Genomic DNA, 20,019 nt, shown 5'->3' on the forward strand with positions numbered 1-20,019 from the left:
TTAATATTTGAGATACCCCAGCTTTTCTACCAACCAACTGATCACACTTTAATATGAAATCAGGCGCACTCCACTGACTCATTATCCAGACAATTTTATTAAAGTTCCAATTCAATGGTGGTCTGATATAAACAGTAGTACAGTACTTTACCCCTACCCGCTGATAATAGAACGATCCAAACGCAAGCGCAAACACAGAAATGGAACTTAAAAATGATATATATTTTTGTGTTTTAAAAAAAATTATAATTCAACAACAACCCAAACATGAATAATTGAAAGTTAAACTAACGAGACAATTATCAGTTTATGAAGTACTGAAAATAATAGTTTGAAACCAATTTTTCATATGATTTATTTTGGTGGTGCAAATTGCAAAAAGAACTGATCTTGTTTTTGATCATCATAAATCCTTATTTTCATTTTATCTTTCTTATTTTTCGTATCAAAATTATTTTTTCAACAATTATTTCTCTAATGCACAATATAATGTAATTCATAATGTATTTTATCATGTATTATTCCATGTCTTATTTTAACATCTTGTTTTTTTGATTTCCACAAATCATTATATTTATTTTTTGCTTTCTTACTTTATAAACAAACACAGTGCTTTATATTTCAGAAATGAAACCTAACCTTTAATATTTAAAATTTTTTGAAAGTACAAACATTTACTGTGAAAAACTATTCACACTATTCATTTCACAACTTAACATGGCTGTTTTGTATATTTAATGCAAGTCTTACATGTTTTACCACATAAAATATTTACTATATTGTAAAAGATAACTGAATATTTAAATATAGGCTATAAGGTTACCATAGAATCTGTTAGTTGATGTGCATTAAATGGTTGTAGGGATGCTGCATGAAAAACAAGATAAGGAAGAAGAGGCCAATCAATCAATCAATCAAAGAGATTTTGAACATTCATAGATCATGGAATTCATAGATTATGAAATATACAAGGTTGAAATAAACTGATTTTCAAAGATAAAGCACAAAAATGCACAGACATGCATGTAATATTATAGAAAAAGAAAACGGTTCATTTTTGACTCATGTTGTGCATTAGAAGGGGTTTGCATAGCATGCATCAAAGGGTTAAACAGGGTTAGGGCAAATAAATATACACACATTCACGCTTGCAAAACTTGTTTTCGCAATTTATAAAAAAGCAGCTCGAGGACAGGCAAGTCATAAATATCAGTATATGAAGTCTGACACTGCAAGCTTTGATCTAATCTGTGAAGCAAAACAGCCACTTGGTCCTGAGATCACAAATGAACGCAGAACTGTTCTGATGTCACAACATGCTTCTAGTCTCCCTGCTGCCCAAAATCAACTCAATCTCTGCAGCAATATAATATTTTGAATCTAACTTGGATAGCTGAACGTGGCCCCAACCATAATAGGGTGTGCAATCTTCAATCTTTTATCGGCGACAGAAATGTGCAAATTAATTCAAGCAAGGCTATCAGAAAAGCAAACACGTCAACTCAGCCGAGCCCTATTTTATGGACAGGTTGAAGAAGAGATTAGTGTAGACGAAGTGGATGGTGTGCGACAATATAGACAAAGTAATAGATAGCAGATGTCACCACAGCATCTGTTGCATACTGGTGTTTATTACAGCCAGTGAAAATGTGGGGAGTGATGGGGTCTTGTCTTGAATACCGCCATCACCTGAAACACGCAGCACTCCAAATCGAAATGGATCTTCCACTCCGCAGCAATGACACCAGGAATAATATTCACTCGTTTTTTTGCAGTGATTCTTTGCCAGAACAACCTCCTGGCACAGCAGCCAATGCTTTTGTGCCTGGAGATTGGCAGCTGAAGTCAAGAATGGAAAGGGCTGTAAATAAGATAAAATAATAGGGGTACTTTAGCACACATTAGGTCAGTAGTAACAGTCACGTACTGGTGAACGTGATTTTACCAAGTAAGATGTGATCCTGGATCAACACCATTGTTGGTCCTGGATCAACATTTTCATTAACCAGTCAGATTGCAGGATTAAGATTAGTGTGCATGTTAGATTTAGGTTTAGGATTGGGTTAGGGGCTTTTAAGAAATACTCCTCAAACTATTATTTCACACTCATTTAAGGGTTTAAAAATGGTTAGGGTGTGAGTTAAGGGTAGGTTGGGGTATCTTTGATTAAAACGTTGATCCAGGATCAACAAAAAATGTTGATCCAGGATCACATCTTACTTGGTGAAATCACGGCGACCGTCAGGTACTACCAGTAGTGGCTGGTGCTATATGAACTAAATTGAATTAAACTCATGACACTGTGCATTTGAAACCATCTTATGTAATAAACGCATAAAGGCTGATACATGCAAACTCTTGTCATTAGATTTTGTGTTTTTACTTCAGACATACAACTTACAGTTTTACTTTTGTTCTGAATTTATTTCATGCTCTCACATTGCACATCGGTTAACGTGATCTGACTCGCACACAAGCACAGACACACACCCCATTCACACAGACCTTTGGTCCCAGAAAATACCCGTAAAATTGCCAGACAAGCTTCTGTGTGAACGCAAACATGTCCCGTAAATCTTCTGAGATCGTTGCCGGAAAGAAGACCTGGTAAGATACACGAAAAACCCCACATCACAACAAAAGTTATGGTTCAGCTCTTTAAAATGAGAGATTTACATGCATATCAACATTCACGATGAGAAATATTGCAAACTAGATTGTAGCAGTTATCAGGAAATGATAAATGAGATGCATAAACAATGACGTGCGTGCCATAGTGAGGACGCACGTGTCATGGCAACATGAAGTTGGTTCAACTCTTCAAAATTAGGGATTTACATGGAGTTCAACATTCACGACGAGAAATGTCAGCAAACTGGACTGACGCAGATATCAGGTAAGTTAGCTCGTCACTTACCACGCTGAAGCGTAGATCATTCAACAGCATAAAAGAAAATTGCATCACATGCTCAATGAGCTTATAAACAAAAATGCCCGCATGTCATCCAAACAAGATATATCGTTCAGCTCCTCAAAACGGGGGGTTTAAATGCATATTAACAATCACAATGAGAAATGTCTGAAAACCGTATTAAAGCAGAGATCAGGGAGCTCGTCAAATATCCACTCTGAAGCTGAATCATTCACCAGCATTTGCCTAAAAGATAGTGCAGGACATTACAGGTCACATATCTTTCCCGGACCTTGCAGGTTCTGGCAAATAATTGGCAGTGTGAATGAACAAAAAATCTAACAATCCCGGAAAAATCCAGGATGCATTTTCCGTGTATTTTCCGGAATGTCTGTGTGAACAGGGCTACACACACACAAAGTAAAGCTGCCTAATCACAAACCAGTAGGTTGCAACACAGTTGACGAAGCCACGGAAAATACCGGATTATCTGAGCTCAATCCACGCAAAACTAGTCTTGGGTAGCCAGACCAATACTGAAGGTCTGGTGTTTTTCGCTGCTTTTTCTGGACAAAGCCCGCCCACAAGCTTTTTGACTGACATGTCAAACAACCAATCAGTTTGTTTCGTCTAGCATTACGTTTCGAACTCCCCACACTAACGAGCCAGCTGGCAACAAGTCAGTTATTAAAATATCCAGCCGCAACCAAATAGCATCTAAATAAACAACATTACCCACCATAGAACAACGTTGTGCACTTCATCAACAGCCACACCAATGAGACGCTCACATTAAACATCTGTTTAAAGCATATCTCTCCACTTTTTAACACGTTCCTCAATGGAACGTCAAAGCTTTGTTTGACTGAAACTAATCGAAACTCATTGCCAGCTCAAATGAAATAGCTCATAATAAAAGGCATATGACTTTCATAGCATCCTGCTAACGTTAGCCAACTCCGTTTGCCATAAGTGCTGGAAAAGCATACAGTGTAAACTCGTCTGCGATCACTTCTTGCTGCTCAATTTGTCCCAAGCTCCATAATCCTTAATTTATTCTTCAACTAAACGTCTTGTAAAGGGTGATTTTTCATATTTTATTCACTTGCTTTCATTGATCAGTGCTGTATCTAGCAGTTACATGGCAATCTGCAACGCGGTTGTGAGAATCTGAGAACGATCCAATCACATGAGGTCAAAGACATAAAAACATTATTGATTCGTGTACAACATAAGTGGGAGGGTTTGGGGCGCACAGTCCTGCGCCCCAGGGCGGATCTGAAACCAGTCAATTAGAGCTCAGCCTCAGGTCACATGTTTTTACCCTTTTAACTGACCTACTTAGACACTCATTAGGGGTGCATCCCAGACACACAAACATGACACACACACAACAAACTCAGTTTTTATTTTTTTAAATAAATGATAACATGACTAAGAGTGAAATAGTACAACTAAACAATTTTATTTTGTATTAATTTGCATTATATATTTAACTTTTTGTAACATGTTAAAGTAGCTTTCTTCTCTGGCCAAGTTTGGGGGGCGGCGCCCCAGCACCCCCGAGTGACCAGCCGCCACTGGCGATAAAACACCCGAACTTTGTGCTGAACAGGCAAATATGAACTGATTTGAATTAAACTCATGACACTGTGTATCTGAAACCATCTTGTGTAATAAACTCAGAAGGGCAGATAACTCTTGATTTTGTGTTTTTACTTCAGACATATGACTTACAGTTTTACTTTTGTTTTGAATTGATTTCATGCTCTTACATTACACTTCGGTTAATGCTGTCTAACACACACACGCATAGACACACACACACACACACACAGTAAAGTTGCAACAAAATTGACAAAGCCATGGAAAATACTGGATTATCTGAGCATGTTCCACGCGAAGCCAGCTCAAATGCGGCACAAAATTTCGCTCAGTATATGCAGACTAACCCCAAACAGGGGATAATAAAAGGCATATGACTTACATAGCATCCAGCTTACGTTAGCCAACTCTGTTTGCCGAAAGTGCTTAATTTGTCCCAAGCTCATTAATCCTTTATTTATTCATCAACTAAAGGTTTTGTAAAGGTATTTCACTTGCTTTCACTGATCAGTACTGTATCTAGCAGTTACATGACAATCTGCAACGCAGTTATAAGACTTTGAGAACGATCCAATCACATGAGGTCAAAGACATAAAAACGTTATTGATTCGCTTACAATATAAATGGGAGGGTTTGGGGCACACAATCCTGCACCCCAGGGCGGATCCAATTAGAGCCAATTAGAGCTCAGCCTCAGGTCACATGTTTTACCCTTTTTACTGAACTACATAGACACTCGTTTGGGTCTTCACAACACACACACACAACAAACTCAGTTTTGATTATGGATATTTTTTAATTAAAGCATAACATGACTAAGAGTGAAATAAACAATTTAATTATGTATTAATTTGCATTATATATTTAACTTTTTTGTAACATGTTAGAATATCTTTTTTCTCTGGCCAACTTTATGGGGGCGGCGCGCAAGCACCCCCTATTGAATAAGCCGCCACTGGTTAATAGACATGTTGGCTGGTGGGTTTGTTTATAGCAATTGAGAGGTACAGACATTCAAACATTTATGCAATGAAAGTTGTATAATCTAATATTCTCAGCCATTTTGTACACTGCTGAATGAGGCCAATGCTTCTCTTGGAAGCCTTTTAGAGGACATCCCACCTGACTTTTAATAATGCAATAATGGGTAACTATTTTTTCGCAAGTCCACGAGACAACATACAATCATTTAAAAACTTCCTTTTCTAAAGTTTAAAATGGGCATGACACTAACACTATGGACACTTATGAGCTCAGGGATTTATGGTGATGATCTTTCGGTTTTATATCCTAATATTTTCGTAATATTATTCTACTATTTTTATATGTTTGTGTTGTTTCTCTCCTGTTAAAGACACGCTACATTAAGAGCTGCAGATGGCTCACTTATTTTAACAACAGGAGTGCAGAAACGATGTATCAAAGTTTATACTTTCACTATAACACTCCAGAAAATAAAAACACAGCAAAATAAGGAGTAAAATTATTATCCTTAAAGTATTGTACCCTATGACTATGGATGTTCAACAACATCGGTTCAGTAGCCATGTTTCCAACACCATGATTTTATGCGCGTTTTGAAGTATCGCATTAAAAACGAGGGATGGAAATGCCACATTTCTAATAAAAATCCCTTTTTGCAAAAAAAGTTTTTAGACTCACTTGAGGTGGTTTTTGACTTATGTGAAAAAGAGTTAATGCAAATAACGGGAAATGGAAATGCATTCGCTAAATAAATTCTTAAAAGCTGCACTGCTAATAAATTAATTAGCCCCATCATGACTGCATGCAGTCCTGTCTTCATTTTACAAGCGTACCTTGTTTTGTTTACCATTGGTAACTAGGTTACCACTACCTTTGTTTATTCGCTCAAACAACTTGTTGGAAATGCGCCTAATTCGCATTTGTTTGTTAATCTTTTTTTGCGAATTTGAAAAGATTTGCTTTACGTTTGGATGGAAACCAAGCTTGTGACAGGTTATATACAACATTACTCGTCATGTTTATTGCACTTCAAAATGAATTTTCTTTTATTAAGAACATTTTTTGACATACAATTAATTAATTATCTTTACTTATATAATTTAATACCACACACTGCACTCAGTAAATAAAGGTTCAAAAGCTGGGACTGCACCTTTTACAGATATGTATATATTTGGTACCAATATGAAGTACTAATGTGCACTCTTTAAGTACAGTTGTACTTTTTCAAACATTGTCCCGCTTGTTCTTAAAGTTATATACAGTTGCAAGGAAAAGGATGTGAACCCCTAGGAATTAATTGTATTTTTTACAGTGAATTGCCATTAAATGTAATTTAATCCTCATCTAGGTTACAACAATAGACAAATACAATGTGCATAAGCTGACAAAAAAACAAAAAACAATTCTAGTTTCTTGTGTCTTTTAAACACCCATTAAACATTCACAGTGCTGGAGAAAAATGTAAGTGAACCTTTGAATCTAATAGCTTGTTAAACCTCTTTTGGCAGCAATTACTTCAATCAAGTGCTTCAGTAGAAGGAATTTTTGCCCATTCCCCTTTACAAAACCAGTTTAACTTAGACACATAGAGGCCGTTTACCATGAATGAATACAATACATTATCCCTTAAATGCCTTCTTGTGCAAAAAACTATGTTGCATGTGCGTGCCTGCGTAAAACTGATTCTGGCTGGACAGGATGTACCATGAGTTTTTAAAATCACGGTAATCAAACATGGTTGTAATGATAATTACATTTTAAACGATAATACTAACCACCAGGAGATCATGGTTCATCGTGAAACCGGTAATCAAATCGTACCTATCCCTACTTACAACACAAGCAGCGGACTCCAACATAATATTAGTTTGCGTCCATATAAACTCATTATTACTTCAGCTCGCGTTTAAATGACAGCAAAGAAACTCGCACGCAGTCTCGACAGACCACCCCCTTATGGTATTGAGGACAGAAGTGGACAAAATAGACGGATTTAAATACCAGGTGTAAATGTGATGTGTCTCTCTCGTCCACTTGTGATCCGATCGACAAAAACACATCTTAATACCAAGTGTAAACAGCCCCTTACACACCAAAGGAAATGTAAAAAAGTGAATTGTACACTCTTTAAAGGCGGAGTGAGCGATTTCTGAAAAACGCTTTGGAAAAAGGAGTCGGTCCAATTACCAAAACACACTTGTAGCCAATCAGCAGTAAGGTGCGTGTCTAAACGACATCGTTGCCTGGGTTGGATATGTGTGGGGCTTGTCTATCTAAAGAAGGTCCAGATTCTATTGGGGTAGGGGTGTGTTTGTTTAGGTGATTTCAAATGTCAGCATTGGCTTTCAGAGATCATGGATCATGGGTGTTTTCAAAAAAGAAAACAAACTAAAATTATTTGTGTGTTGTCAGTTTATGCACATTTTGTTTGTCTATTGTTGTGACCCAGATGAGGATCAGATGACACTTTATGGCAAATCACTGTAGAAAACCAGTTCATTTCTAGGGGTTCACAAACTTTTTCTTGCCACTGTAAGTATTGTTTCGGTCCTCTGATGGAAAATAAAATAAAGAATCTTCTAACTTAAATTGAGTACTTCTGCAATAGAGGAAACATTATTGGTTCTTTATGGAACCATTCAACCAGAAAGCCAACCATTCAACCAACGTACATGAAAAGCATGTACTTAACTTATAAGGGGGTCCTTAGAAATTTTTCGCCCTTGTAAGGGGCCCCAAAAGTTTGAGAATCCCTGCCTGAATGTTCATTGAGGAATCAAAATTTTTTATTTTATGGCATCAATGTAAACAGATTCAATGGTGAAAATAAAATCAGAGGGGTTGGGTGTTTTTCCAATATTTTTTATAAATGAAAATAAATTATGAACCACAGGCTTGTATTGATCATTTAGGGTATCAAGCTATTTCTTGTAACTGTTGAAATAAGTATATAGAAATGTAACCAGTCTTACTCACATCCACCCTGAGCAAGATTCGAACCATTTCTGGAGGTTGTGGAGTGAGGTTTACTTTTACTGCACAGCTCTCACTAACTAGCTGGCCACCATTACAGAAACGTAATAAAACATTCACGGAACTGACATGCAAAGGCCACCTGCCCTAGCCGGGCCTTGAACCAGGGACCATCTTGGGAGTTCCCCTTGATTTTAATGACAATAGTTTCTGCTGTCTCATTCCGAATAGTAATACAATGGTATGCTGCAAATAATCCTTTTCATTTATTATTTACACTGAAATAGACTATTAGTGCTTCGTGACATTTGTAATGCTCCATCCCTGATTTTACTGTCGTTTGCACTATTGCGTGGCAGTGTTTTTACTTATATTAAATTATCTTTATTTTGGCTATTTATATAGCTGTTTGATTACCATGGGGGAATACATTTTGTCCCCACCAAGGTTAAAAAATAAATCATTAGAGGCAGGGAAAGAACAGAGGGGGTATAACCCCCCCCCCCAAAAAAAAATCGCACCCTGAATGTAAAGAACCTTTAATTCACCTTTATTTTTAAGAGTATATGTACAATCTTTTGTCAGTAGACATGTTTCCATCCACCTACTTTTCTGTGCATGTATAATCTCATAAACATGCTGGAAGAAACAACAAGATGTTCTAAAATGCAGATGCAAAAATGCAGATAAAATATGTGTGTGCTCTACTGAACTGTTAAAATGTCTTATCCTATAAGAATTTGTGTGCACAAACTATGATGGAAACATATTTAAAAAGTAAATTCCTCTATCCTTTTATAAAAAGTAATGTGACCTTTTCTGACGTAACTGGTGCAATGATAGCATAACTGGAGTAACCAGCAAAAACGATCTAGGCGCACAGCATCTAATTTCTTGTTTTGGTCATACTGAAATGTTTAAATGAATTCTGTCGTCAAAGAGGTTTGGTATAGTGATGTCCCAGAATTATCTGTCACAACTACGTTTCCAAAGAGCAGTCATCTGCCTCTGAATGCAAAATGACAGGACCACATTTACTGAGTTTTGTCAGCGCACTCTGATATGCAAATAATTTAAAATATGAAAAAAACTACAGTGGTTTATCTTTGACTTGCTAAATAGAAACAGTGCTTTATTCTCAAATGTTTGATGTCATATTCCAATCTTGTGCAAAAGATAAACTTAACAACTTTAGATGAAAACAAGTAATAGGTGGTCAGGAAAGTTGGTCAATAGTGTGAATTTAGAGTGTATGCCATGGGTCTTTGAAAATGACACCTAGAACCACATAATGACTGCTTTTATGGTTTCACATCTTCTTATAAAAGTATCTATTTCAAGTAATGGCAACTCTAGTAATATAGGCATCTTGTTTAATGGTGTTATAAGTAAGTCTTCTAAAATGTACTGCCTCATTTCTTGGACATAGTGCAGCTGGCACACGTTTGTGCATTTTGTTAATAGGTCCTTTGGGCCCACTGTCATAATATGCCAAAATGCAAGATAGTAAAAGTTGATGATGCAGGACATGAGGGCAAGGATCCAGTCCACATCCTTCTGAACCTGCCCTCATGCATCCTATTATGCTTTGATTTCTAACTGCTGTCCACTGACGTAGCAGGCTGTGCATGCAACAATCTCAGAATTCATCTGAAATGAAATAAAAGTTAGATTGATTTTCATCAGTTGCTCAGTACAAGACAGAAAAAAGTAAAAAATAATTCAAATGCATTGAAGATTGATACATGTATGGTAGTGCAGCTGTCTTATGTTTTATTTTATTTAACCTGTCCATATCACTCTGCGTCTCCCTCAGCAGTCTACACTGACTCATGCATCCATCTACAGTACCCGGTCCTCTTCTAGTATATGACAGGCCGACAGGGGACAAGGGGAGTGCACAGGCCATAAAGCGGTCACATGGATACATAAACAAGCAGGCCTAGTGAATATTTCAACAATAAAATGTTCATAATTTTGTGTAATAGACTAAACTGTGATGCTGACAAAGGATAAGTACCTATAACATCTAATGTATATTAAAATTTAAAAGAATATTATATAACAACATATGTACGCATTTGTGTTTTTTTCCTCATTTGAAATTCCATCAAGGAAAGCTGTGAGTGGTCATTTGTATTCGGATGGCCACAACTGGTAATGTTTTGGCCGGCCTTTGTATAGTACTGTAGCTCTCAATCTCAGCTTGTGTGATAAAGGAGGCTGGGGTCACTCTGACATTACAGCCTCATTAACTGAATGCACGCTCTCTTTATAAGTCTTCCCGCCACCAAAAGCGAATCAAACTGTGCATCTGCAATGAGCGAACTCCAATACCTAGAATGAATCAGCCTTGTAATTTATCCCCTGCTGAAGCAATTTGGCCTTTCCATTTATTTTTGTATCGTGCCTGCTCTGTTTCTATTGTCATCAACAAGCAAATTTCTTTGGTGCATTGAAAGAACTCCATCAAAATGTGTTCAATCATTTCCCAATGAGACAGCAATCATAACTGTTAAAGCCAGCGATTCATAAATACCTTTCTACTGAAGCTAATCTTTTAACTACCATTGACTAACGATGACAAATGTTTCAAATGGTTTTACCTGTGTGTTTATAAACCTGCTGCTATTCGTGGGGCTTATTTGCAGTAAGCGTGGTCTCACATACATAGCTAGACTATTGCTGTTTTGAATGTTAGATTCACACTGCAGCTTATTCTTATCAACAATAAGCTGCATGAGTAGGAAGTGACTGACTGGCTTACATGCCAAAAGATGAATAATTTAGATTATTTTGCAATTTGTGCCCCATAAAGTCCCATAATCGAATTTTGAGAGGAGCATCAAAATTTGATTGGAATCATTGATTTGACTTTACACTCTAAACTGCTGTGTTATTTTTTAAACCAGTGTTTGGTCAAAAAGGGACAAACCCAACCAGTTGGATTGTGATTTTCCCATGTGCTCTGTTGTTTCAACCAAAAAAGCAGCTAGGTTCATCACTTTTTGACTTGACACTTGATTGAAAATAACCCAGCATTTTTTGTGTAATTTCAATTACATGACTCGACAATATTAAACATATAAATGTTATATTTGAACAAAATGTTATATTATGAAAGATGATTTTATCTATAAACAGTACATCACTAAAAATATTTTAGCTGGGATTTTACATATACTGTACTCTTAATATGCTGGGCTATTTTCAAAAAGGGACAAAGCAGCATAATTATAATCCAATGGGTTGGGATTATCCCTTTATCATCCAGTGCTGGGTTTAAAATAACCCAGCATATTTTAGAGTGTGGGTCACATTGTTGTGTATTTAAGGGCAAGTTTAATGGCATGCAATACATAAACCAATATAATAGGGTGAACGGCACTTTCACATTCGCTTTGCAGCCCTCTATTGGCCAAAACCGCACTAAAAAAGTTTCCAACCGTCGGGTCGCGTTCCTGTAGTTTGAGTGAAAACTACAAAAATTTGCTTTACGGCAGATCCAATCAGAGCCAGCTTTGCTGCAGTAGGCTAAATTATTTACGACAGTGGTAATGGACAATTCCGCTTTCAACCTCTAGGGGGAGCAAAGAGCAAAAACTCTTTAGTGTTGCTTTAATATTTGGTATAGTAGCATTTGTTTGCAATTACAGAGGTCAAACGTTTCCTGTAGTTCTTCACCTGGTTTGCACACACTTCAGGAGGGATTTTGGCCCACTCATCCACACAGATCTTCTCTAGATCACTCAAGTTTCTGGCCTGTCACAGAGAAACACGGAGTTTAAGCTCCCTACAAAGATTTTCTATTGGGTTTAGGTCTGGAGACTGGCTAGGCCACGCTAGAACCTTGATATGTTTTTTACAGAGCCACTCCTTGGTTATTCTGGCTGTGTGCTTCAGATCATTGTCAAGTTGGAATACCCATCCTCGACCCATCTTTAATGCTCTAACTGAGGGAAGGAGGTTGTTCCCCAAAATCTCTCAATACATGGCCCGTCATCCTCTCCTTATTAGAGTGCAGTCGCCCTGTCCCATGTGCAGAAAAACACCCCCATGATTCACAGGTGGGATGGTGTTCTTGGGATGGGACTCATCATTCTTCTTCCTCCAAACACGTTTAGTGGAATTATAACCAAAAAGTTCTATTTTGGTCTCATCTGACCACATGACTTTCTCCCATGACCCCTCTGGATCATCCAAATGATCATTGGCAAACTTAAGACGGGCCTGGACATGTGCTGGTTTAAGCAGGGGAACCTTCCATGCCATGCATGATTTCAAACCATGACGTCTTAGTGTATTACCAACAGTAATCTTGGAAACGGTGGTCCCAGCTCTTTTCAGGTCATTGACAAGCTCCTCCCGTGTAGTTCTGGGCTGATTTCTTACCTTTCTTAGGATCATTAAGACCGCACAAGGTGAGATCTTGCATGGAGCCCCAGTCCGAGGGAGATTGTCAGTCATGTTTAGCTTCTTCCATTTTCTAATGATTGCTCTAATAGTAGACCTTTTTTACCAAGCTGCTTGGCAATTTTCCCGTAGCCCTATTCAGCCTTGTGGATGTGTACAATTTTGTCTCTAGTGTCTTTGGATAGCTCTTTGGTCTTGGCCAAACTACTATGTTAGTAGTTGGATTCTTACTGATTGTATGGGGGTGGACAGGTGTCTCTATGCAGCTAACGACCTCAAACAGGTGCATTTAATTTAGGATAATAAATGGAATGGAGGTTGACATTTTAAAGGCAGACTAACAGGTCTTTGAGGGTCAGAATTCTAGCTGATAGACTGGTGTTCAAATACTTATTTGCAGCTGTATCATACAAATAAATAGTTTAAAAAAATAACTATTAACTATTGTGATTTCTGGAGTTTTTTGGATTATGTCTCTCATAGTGGACATGCACCTAAGATGACAACTTCAGACCCCTTCCATGATATCTAAGTTGGAGAACTTGCAAAATAGCAGGGTGTTCAAATACTTATTTTCCTCACTGTATATCATTTTGGTCATAAAAATCGACTTCACCGTCAAATCAGCCCACTACATTTTCCAGGCAACAATTATAAAAATCATTACTTACAGTATCAATTTAAAACTTGTGATTTCAACCAACACTTGTCATTTTGGATTACAGTAGCATTAAAAATCAGTAAACAGACTGTGGACAAGCCACAGGTATTCAGTCAGATGCTGACATTACTACTTAGAGCTAAGGTGTCAGTCAAAAGCTATAAAGCTTTAATACATGCATTACCACTCATGAAGCTTAGTCATTCCACATGCCTCCTGCCATTCAAGGTCTTTATGATCTTGTGCCTCATCTGAGTGGGACATAAAGAGCTAGGGGAATAATTGACCATTTTGAATGAGCAAATTTATGGTCTGTAAAGGTTGAAATGGCTCATGGTTGAAAGCGTTTACAGACAAACCCTCCCTGTTGTGTGGCGAGATCAAAGAGAGAATGCTCAGCTGTAGCAAAACTTGGGTGATTCCAAACTCTGCCATTTGCACTTTTTTTGGTGCAATCATCTCGGGGCTCTAAGTGGGGAATGTAGTATGAGATAAAATATACATGTATAGCACAACATTTGGGCAATTCCATTATAAAGCTTTTTAAACAATGCCTAGAATCTGTGTGTATTGCAATTATGGAAATTTTATGCTAAACCCATAGCCCCTGACAAATAATCAGGTTATACACAAACAGGCACATTACGAAATGCAACAAAATATTCAGATGTAAGTGAGTTTGGAGGCAGCAGTTTAAAACTAGAAGCCTTTTGCCCCTTGAAAATGTCTTTTAATCATCCAAATAGTATGTTGAATCATGTCAGAGCTGAAAATGCTTTGCATAATTGAAGTCACGCATAACAAGCAGGTCAAAATGTCTAAGTATATCAGCATTTTACAGAATCCTCTGCAACCAAGTGCAGCCATTCTGTAATATTCTAAAGCATGTTCACAAGCTTTAAAAAATGTTTATACCCTGCCAAAACAAGCTCATATAAAGTGCAAATTCTTGGTGACAGGAAGTAAATTATTTTTATTATATGACATAATGTATTGAATGAAATGAGTTCATGAAATGAATCTTGTCACCTGTGTTTTACACTAGTTAAGACTAACAAACATTGTAATGTTCTTTGATGTAAATAGACAGATGGAAACAAAGCTACAAAGAAACCATTACTTCAAATGTTCAGAGTTTAATTGCAGGCATTTCCAGGGTCACTGTGACTGATCGGTCATAGTGTTTGATTCAATAGGTGTCAAAGGGGACATGATCAAGCATTCAGTGAATTAAGACATTGGATAAATTAGAGGCCTAAATGATAATAAATGTGCAATAGAATCAGTGTCCTTGGCCATTTGGTAAGTCATCAATTCTCCCTTAGTTTTCCACTACAGTGGATGCAGAAGCCATGCGACACATCCTAAACTTGTTGCAGGCTTTGTTAAATCATTTTCCTAAGCCTCATTTATAACGTAAAGAGTGGAAAATTCTCAATTAAGACTGTGGGTGTGTAGATCAAGGATGCAGTGTCCACGCGTAAATGATTTGTCATATAATTTTAATTGAAAATGATAAAACAGTAAATTACGTATTTGTATCATTGAAATTTCCCTTGAGTTATACTTATGAAACAATGCTGACAATTATTTGACCCTCATAACTAAGCAGTTTATTAAACAATGCTGACAATAATTTAACCCTGATAACTAAGCAGTTTATTAAATTAATTTATAAGCTCTGCCTTTACAACATCTCTGTAAATGCTTATTTTATAGGTCAAATTTAACAGCATTTTGTCATGTCACACGTGGGCTGCAGGTTAGCTATTAGGCTAGTGTAGTTTTCACTGCTCCATCCTAAAAATGCCTGTTTGTTTGTAAGCACATATACTGTAAGACTGTGTCCAAAAAGACAGGTGTCTTAAGGGGTCCTAAATAAAGATCCAATGAATGAAAGTCAGCTAGCAAGGTTGGGTACTCGATCAGAATAGAGTTGTATTAATTTGCTCACAAATGTATTGTTTCTGAAGTTACTTTGAGTCTTAGTAAATCATTTTGTGAGAGCTGATAACTCTAACACTGTCTTGTAGTTTACCCCTGAGTGGAGGAACATCCCAAGTTAATCTGTCATTTTTTGCTGTGCTATCATGTTTGCATGTTTTATACATACAACCATTTCAAATATCTTTTCACAATGAATTTGTAACCTGCAACAAAGGGTTTAGAGCATCATACACATGGTGCAGGCTCATCAATGCAAACTCCACTTAGTGTTCGTAAAATTCAACTTTGAAGAGAGTCATTACAGCACTTCACATCTTGGAACCTTGGAGTCTCATTCTAGCATTTAATCACCATTATCTGGAATCTTTAACAAATGACTTACCATCATTGTAATTGTGACTGATAATCAGTAAGTGGAAAGAAAGGACTGAAATAGTTTTAACATCAGGCACTTCCTCCAATGTTAGGCCAAGCTTTAAAGCAGCATATTTTTAAAACCAAATTTCGTGAAAGCATCACTTTCTTGAGTGATTGGAACAATTGATTACTCACACTGGCCAAAAAGCACCCAGAGTGAAAATTATGAGTGTAATGGTTTTGTTTTTAGTTCTGTTGTTAGGTCTTTTATTTTGAAGTCATGTCTCTGGTCTTTTATTTTGAAATCATGTCATGTCACACTTCACCATTCACTTCCTGTTTGTATTGTATAAAGCCTGTTCAGTCACCTAGTCACATTGCGGTAGCACTTTATTTTACAGTACATGTACTTAATTGTACATATATGGTAAATAAGTTCTACTTACTGACACATGTGTGGTACTTACTTTTAGGTATCTACATGGTAAATAACTGGTATCATTACTGTACTTACCAATGGTACATACTTGGTAGTTATTATGTAACTCTAGATAAGTACTGGGTAATAACAGATACATACTTATAGTGTAGGTATACTGTAACTAACAAGAAACATTACTGTACTTACAAATAAATGTACAATTGAAGTATTTAGTATTTACAGGCAAGTTAGGGTTGATGACAGGTATTTATAGTGTACCTATATGATAACTAATGTCAAACACTTCTGTACTTACAAATTGTATACACAATATGTGTGTACTTGTAAAAATAGTCAATGGTTGGGTGTGCCTCACAGTGACATGTATATGATGCTATATCTTAGGTGGTAGGTCCAATGTAATAACTGTGTAAAAAGCATCACTTTATTTTACAGTCCTGTTTCCATGCAGTAACCATGGACGTATTAATGAATGTACCCAGTAGTTACAGTTTTTCCCGGTTGCTTAAACACATTTATTGAAACTATGCCTCATATTCTCAAAACGGTAAACACAATATCATAACGCCTCACACAATACTCCAAACATCATATTTTCAGGTCAAAATGAAGCTCTACACTCAAAACCATTCACTCTTTCTGAAAAACCAACATTTTCCCTCAGACAACACACACAAGCTTTCAAAAACACACACACTACAACATAGTCTTACACACTGGTGCAATAAATTCAAAACAATGTATCCAAAACTGGCAAGTTGCTTGTGGTTCTCCCACTCAAAAACCTTCATTTGACCAAAAAAGACACAATCAATGTATGCATTAGCACATTTTGTCATGACCTGATCTCTCTATTTCTTGTCTTATCCGAGTTTGAGGGATTAGGTTGTGACAGTACGTGTCTGCCCTGAGAGAGTTGTGTGACATGCCCTTCCGCGGTCCACGTTTCTCTCAGGGTTCGTGAATTGTTTCCCGCTCCCTTATGTTTGATTAAGCTCCAGGTGTATGTTGTTAGTTCTCCCTATTTAATACCCTTCTGTCCTGTCCTCCGTGCGTTGGTATTATTCTCTGTTCCCTTTCCAGATCCCTGTGTTTACTCTCTGTTCCAGATCTCTTGTGAAGTCTATGTAGTTAGTGTTCCAAGTGTTAATGTTAGTCAGTTAGTTCTCGTGTCTGTTTATTGTTATGTTTTACCCCCTCGTGGGTGTTTTGGTTCTGTGTCTTTGTATATATTAAAGTATTCTTTATTTTAGTCTGCGTTTGGGTTTTCCTTCGTCTTCCTAGTGTACCAGTCGTGACAGAATACCAACGCCAATACTAAACCCAGCGGACTATGGATCTGAACCCGAATATTGACTACGAGGCTTTTCGTGGTACTAGACTGGTTCGACGCGGGGGAAGCAACGCGTGGAGAGGTGCCACGGCCAGAGGGGCATTCCAGGGAGGAAGGACCTCTTTTCCAGCCCCTCTGGCAACCATCCCGGAGCGTCGGCGAGTGGGAGTGTTCTCTACAGACACGGCATTCTCGTCTCTGCCACCGGTGTCCTGTCCACCCGACAGTCTCAGGGGGAAACGTGAGAGACATGCCTCCTGGGACTCGGCGTCGGGTGGCTCAGCTTCGGAGTTGGGTGGTCCGGCCGTGCTGTCTCCCACTCCTTCGGCGCTTTCCGCTCCTCGTCCCAGACGGAAGACGAGGAGGAAGAACACCTCTCCCGTGCAGCCGGTACCATCTACTTCCCCCAAGTCTCCAGAGTCGCCGGCGCGTCCTGTGTCGCCGGCGCGTCCTGTGTCGCCGGCGCGTCCTGTGTCGCCGGCGCGTCCTGTGTCGCCGGCGCGTCCTGTGTCGCCGGCGCGTCCTGTGTCGCCGGCGCGTCCTGTGTCGCCGGCGCGTCCTGTGTCGCCGGCGCGTCCTGTGTCGCCGGCGCGTCCTGTGTCGCCGGCGCGTCCTGTGTCGCCGGCGCGTCCTGTGTCGCCGGCGCGTCCGATGGACGTGGAAGAATCCGTCCTTTCCGGCGGATCGGAACTGTGTTGCCCGGTTCAGTCTTCGTCTCCTGTGCCCCCTGTGCCCCCTGTGCTTCCTGTTTCTGAGTTCCCTGTACCTCCTGTGTCTCCGGTGTTCCCTCGTCAGTCCCCTCCCGTTGTGGTGAACTCTTGTCCCTCCCTCCGGACTCCCTCATCTGTCACCACCACCACCAAAAGAACTCATAAAACTGTAAGGACACAAACTGACTCTCATTATTCAAACTTTCCCGTAACTCCCCCTCCTCTTCCATGTATTTTATTTTTGTTAGCTCATCCCAACCCTGTTGTTATGTTGTCTTGTTTACCATTGATTTTGGTTTCATTGTTTTCTTGGTTTTTGTCTCACTTTAGGTCCTGTGTTTAGTGTCTCCTCCTGAGGGCGTCTAGTATCCGCCCTTGGGGGGAGGGTACTGTCATGACCTGATCTCTCTATTTCTTGTCTTATCCGAGTTTGAGGGATTAGGTTGTGACAGTACGTGTCTGCCCTGAGAGAGTTGTGTGACATGCCCTTCCGCGGTCCACGTTTCTCTCAGGGTTCGTGAATTGTTTCCCGCTCCCTTATGTTTGATTAAGCTCCAGGTGTATGTTGTTAGTTCTCCCTATTTAATACCCTTCTGTCCTGTCCTCCGTGCGTTGGTATTATTCTCTGTTCCCTTTCCAGATCCCTGTGTTTACTCTCTGTTCCAGATCTCTTGTGAAGTCTATGTAGTTAGTGTTCCAAGTGTTAATGTTAGTCAGTTAGTTCTCGTGTCTGTTTATTGTTATGTTTTACCCCCTCGTGGGTGTTTTGGTTCTGTGTCTTTGTATATATTAAAGTATTCTTTATTTTAGTCTGCGTTTGGGTTTTCCTTCGTCTTCCTAGTGTACCAGTCGTGACACATTTTTATTCATTCATGTGCTGCACAGCTGTAAAACATTTTTTTTTAAATATTCCTCCTCAACATCCCGTCTTTGTTCTGGGTCAGGCCAGAGAATCTCATCCACATCACAGGCTATATTGGTCCTAGCCAAACAACGAGGGTAAAATTCTCTTGCATGATCCACCCCTGGCATTTATCTACTGATATGTCGATCTGTATGGAAGGCATTTTGTTGCATTTCTTTATTCCAGTAGCATAGTCCAACAGTATATGCAAAGTAAAGTTACTGTACAGAGCAGTCTTACTGTAAGTACATCTATCTGTTTTCCTCCCTGAAGGCTCTGAAGATGGAGGCAACGGTGAAGTGACTCAAAATAGACTTTACTTGTTGCTCAGCTTCTCTCATAGTCATACCATGGACAAGGACATGGTCAACTAGAGTGGCACGAATTTAATCTGAGACTGCTTGTCACCTTGCCTTTCGTCTCCCTCCTCCTCTTTCACCACGTCTTCCTCCTCTTCTTCCTCCTCCTTCATCATGTCCTCTACCTTCTCCTTCACCACATCCTCCTCCTTTTCCTACTCCCTCACCTTGTCGTCTTCCTCCTCCTTCACCATGTCCTCCTCCTCTTCCTACTCCTTCACCTTGCCCTCTTCCTCCTCCTTTACCATGTACTCTTCCCCCTCCTTCACCATGTCCTCCTCCTTTCCCTCCTCTTCTGCCTCCTCCTCTGCCTCCTCCTTCACCTCAACCTATTTCTTAATTTCTCTGTGGATCCATTGTTCCAAAGCTCAGGAAATGATTTGGGCTCTTTTTTCTATCTATTGAAGGATCTGATT

General features: G+C 38.8%; 2 protein-coding genes across 2 annotated transcripts in view; one reads left to right on the forward strand and one right to left on the reverse strand.

Annotated features, from left to right (window-relative positions):
- LOC141362609 (ALK tyrosine kinase receptor-like) overlaps positions 1 to 20,019 on the forward strand; it is an 810,085-nt gene that overhangs the window by 313,719 nt on the left and 476,347 nt on the right. The gene's annotated exons all lie outside the window — the stretch shown is intronic.
- On the reverse strand, positions 17,129 to 19,797 carry LOC141362514 (uncharacterized). The gene is made up of 3 exons (XM_073864710.1): positions 19,771 to 19,797; positions 18,397 to 18,474; positions 17,129 to 18,328 (listed from the first exon to the last, which is right to left on the reverse strand). The coding sequence occupies exons 1-3, from the start codon at positions 19,795 to 19,797 to the stop codon at positions 17,654 to 17,656; spliced, it is 780 nt and encodes a 259-aa protein (XP_073720811.1). The 3' UTR covers positions 17,129 to 17,653.

The sequence above is a fragment of the Misgurnus anguillicaudatus genome, unplaced genomic scaffold, assembly GCF_027580225.2.
Source record: "Misgurnus anguillicaudatus unplaced genomic scaffold, ASM2758022v2 HiC_scaffold_28, whole genome shotgun sequence".
NCBI classification, from domain to species: domain Eukaryota; kingdom Metazoa; phylum Chordata; class Actinopteri; order Cypriniformes; family Cobitidae; genus Misgurnus; species Misgurnus anguillicaudatus.

Bases quoted from the DNA above. Each gene is read 5' to 3' on its own strand.
- LOC141362514 (XM_073864710.1), bottom strand. From the start codon at position 19,797: ATGGTGAAGGAGGAGGAAGACGACAAG. The intron at 18,475-19,770 runs GTGAGGGAGTAG...TGGTGGTGACAG, and splicing joins AGGAGGAGGAAGACGACAAG to ATGAGGGAGTCCGGAGGGAG. The intron at 18,329-18,396 runs GTACAGGGAACT...GACTGAACCGGG, and splicing joins GAACACCGGAGACACAGGAG to CAACACAGTTCCGATCCGCC.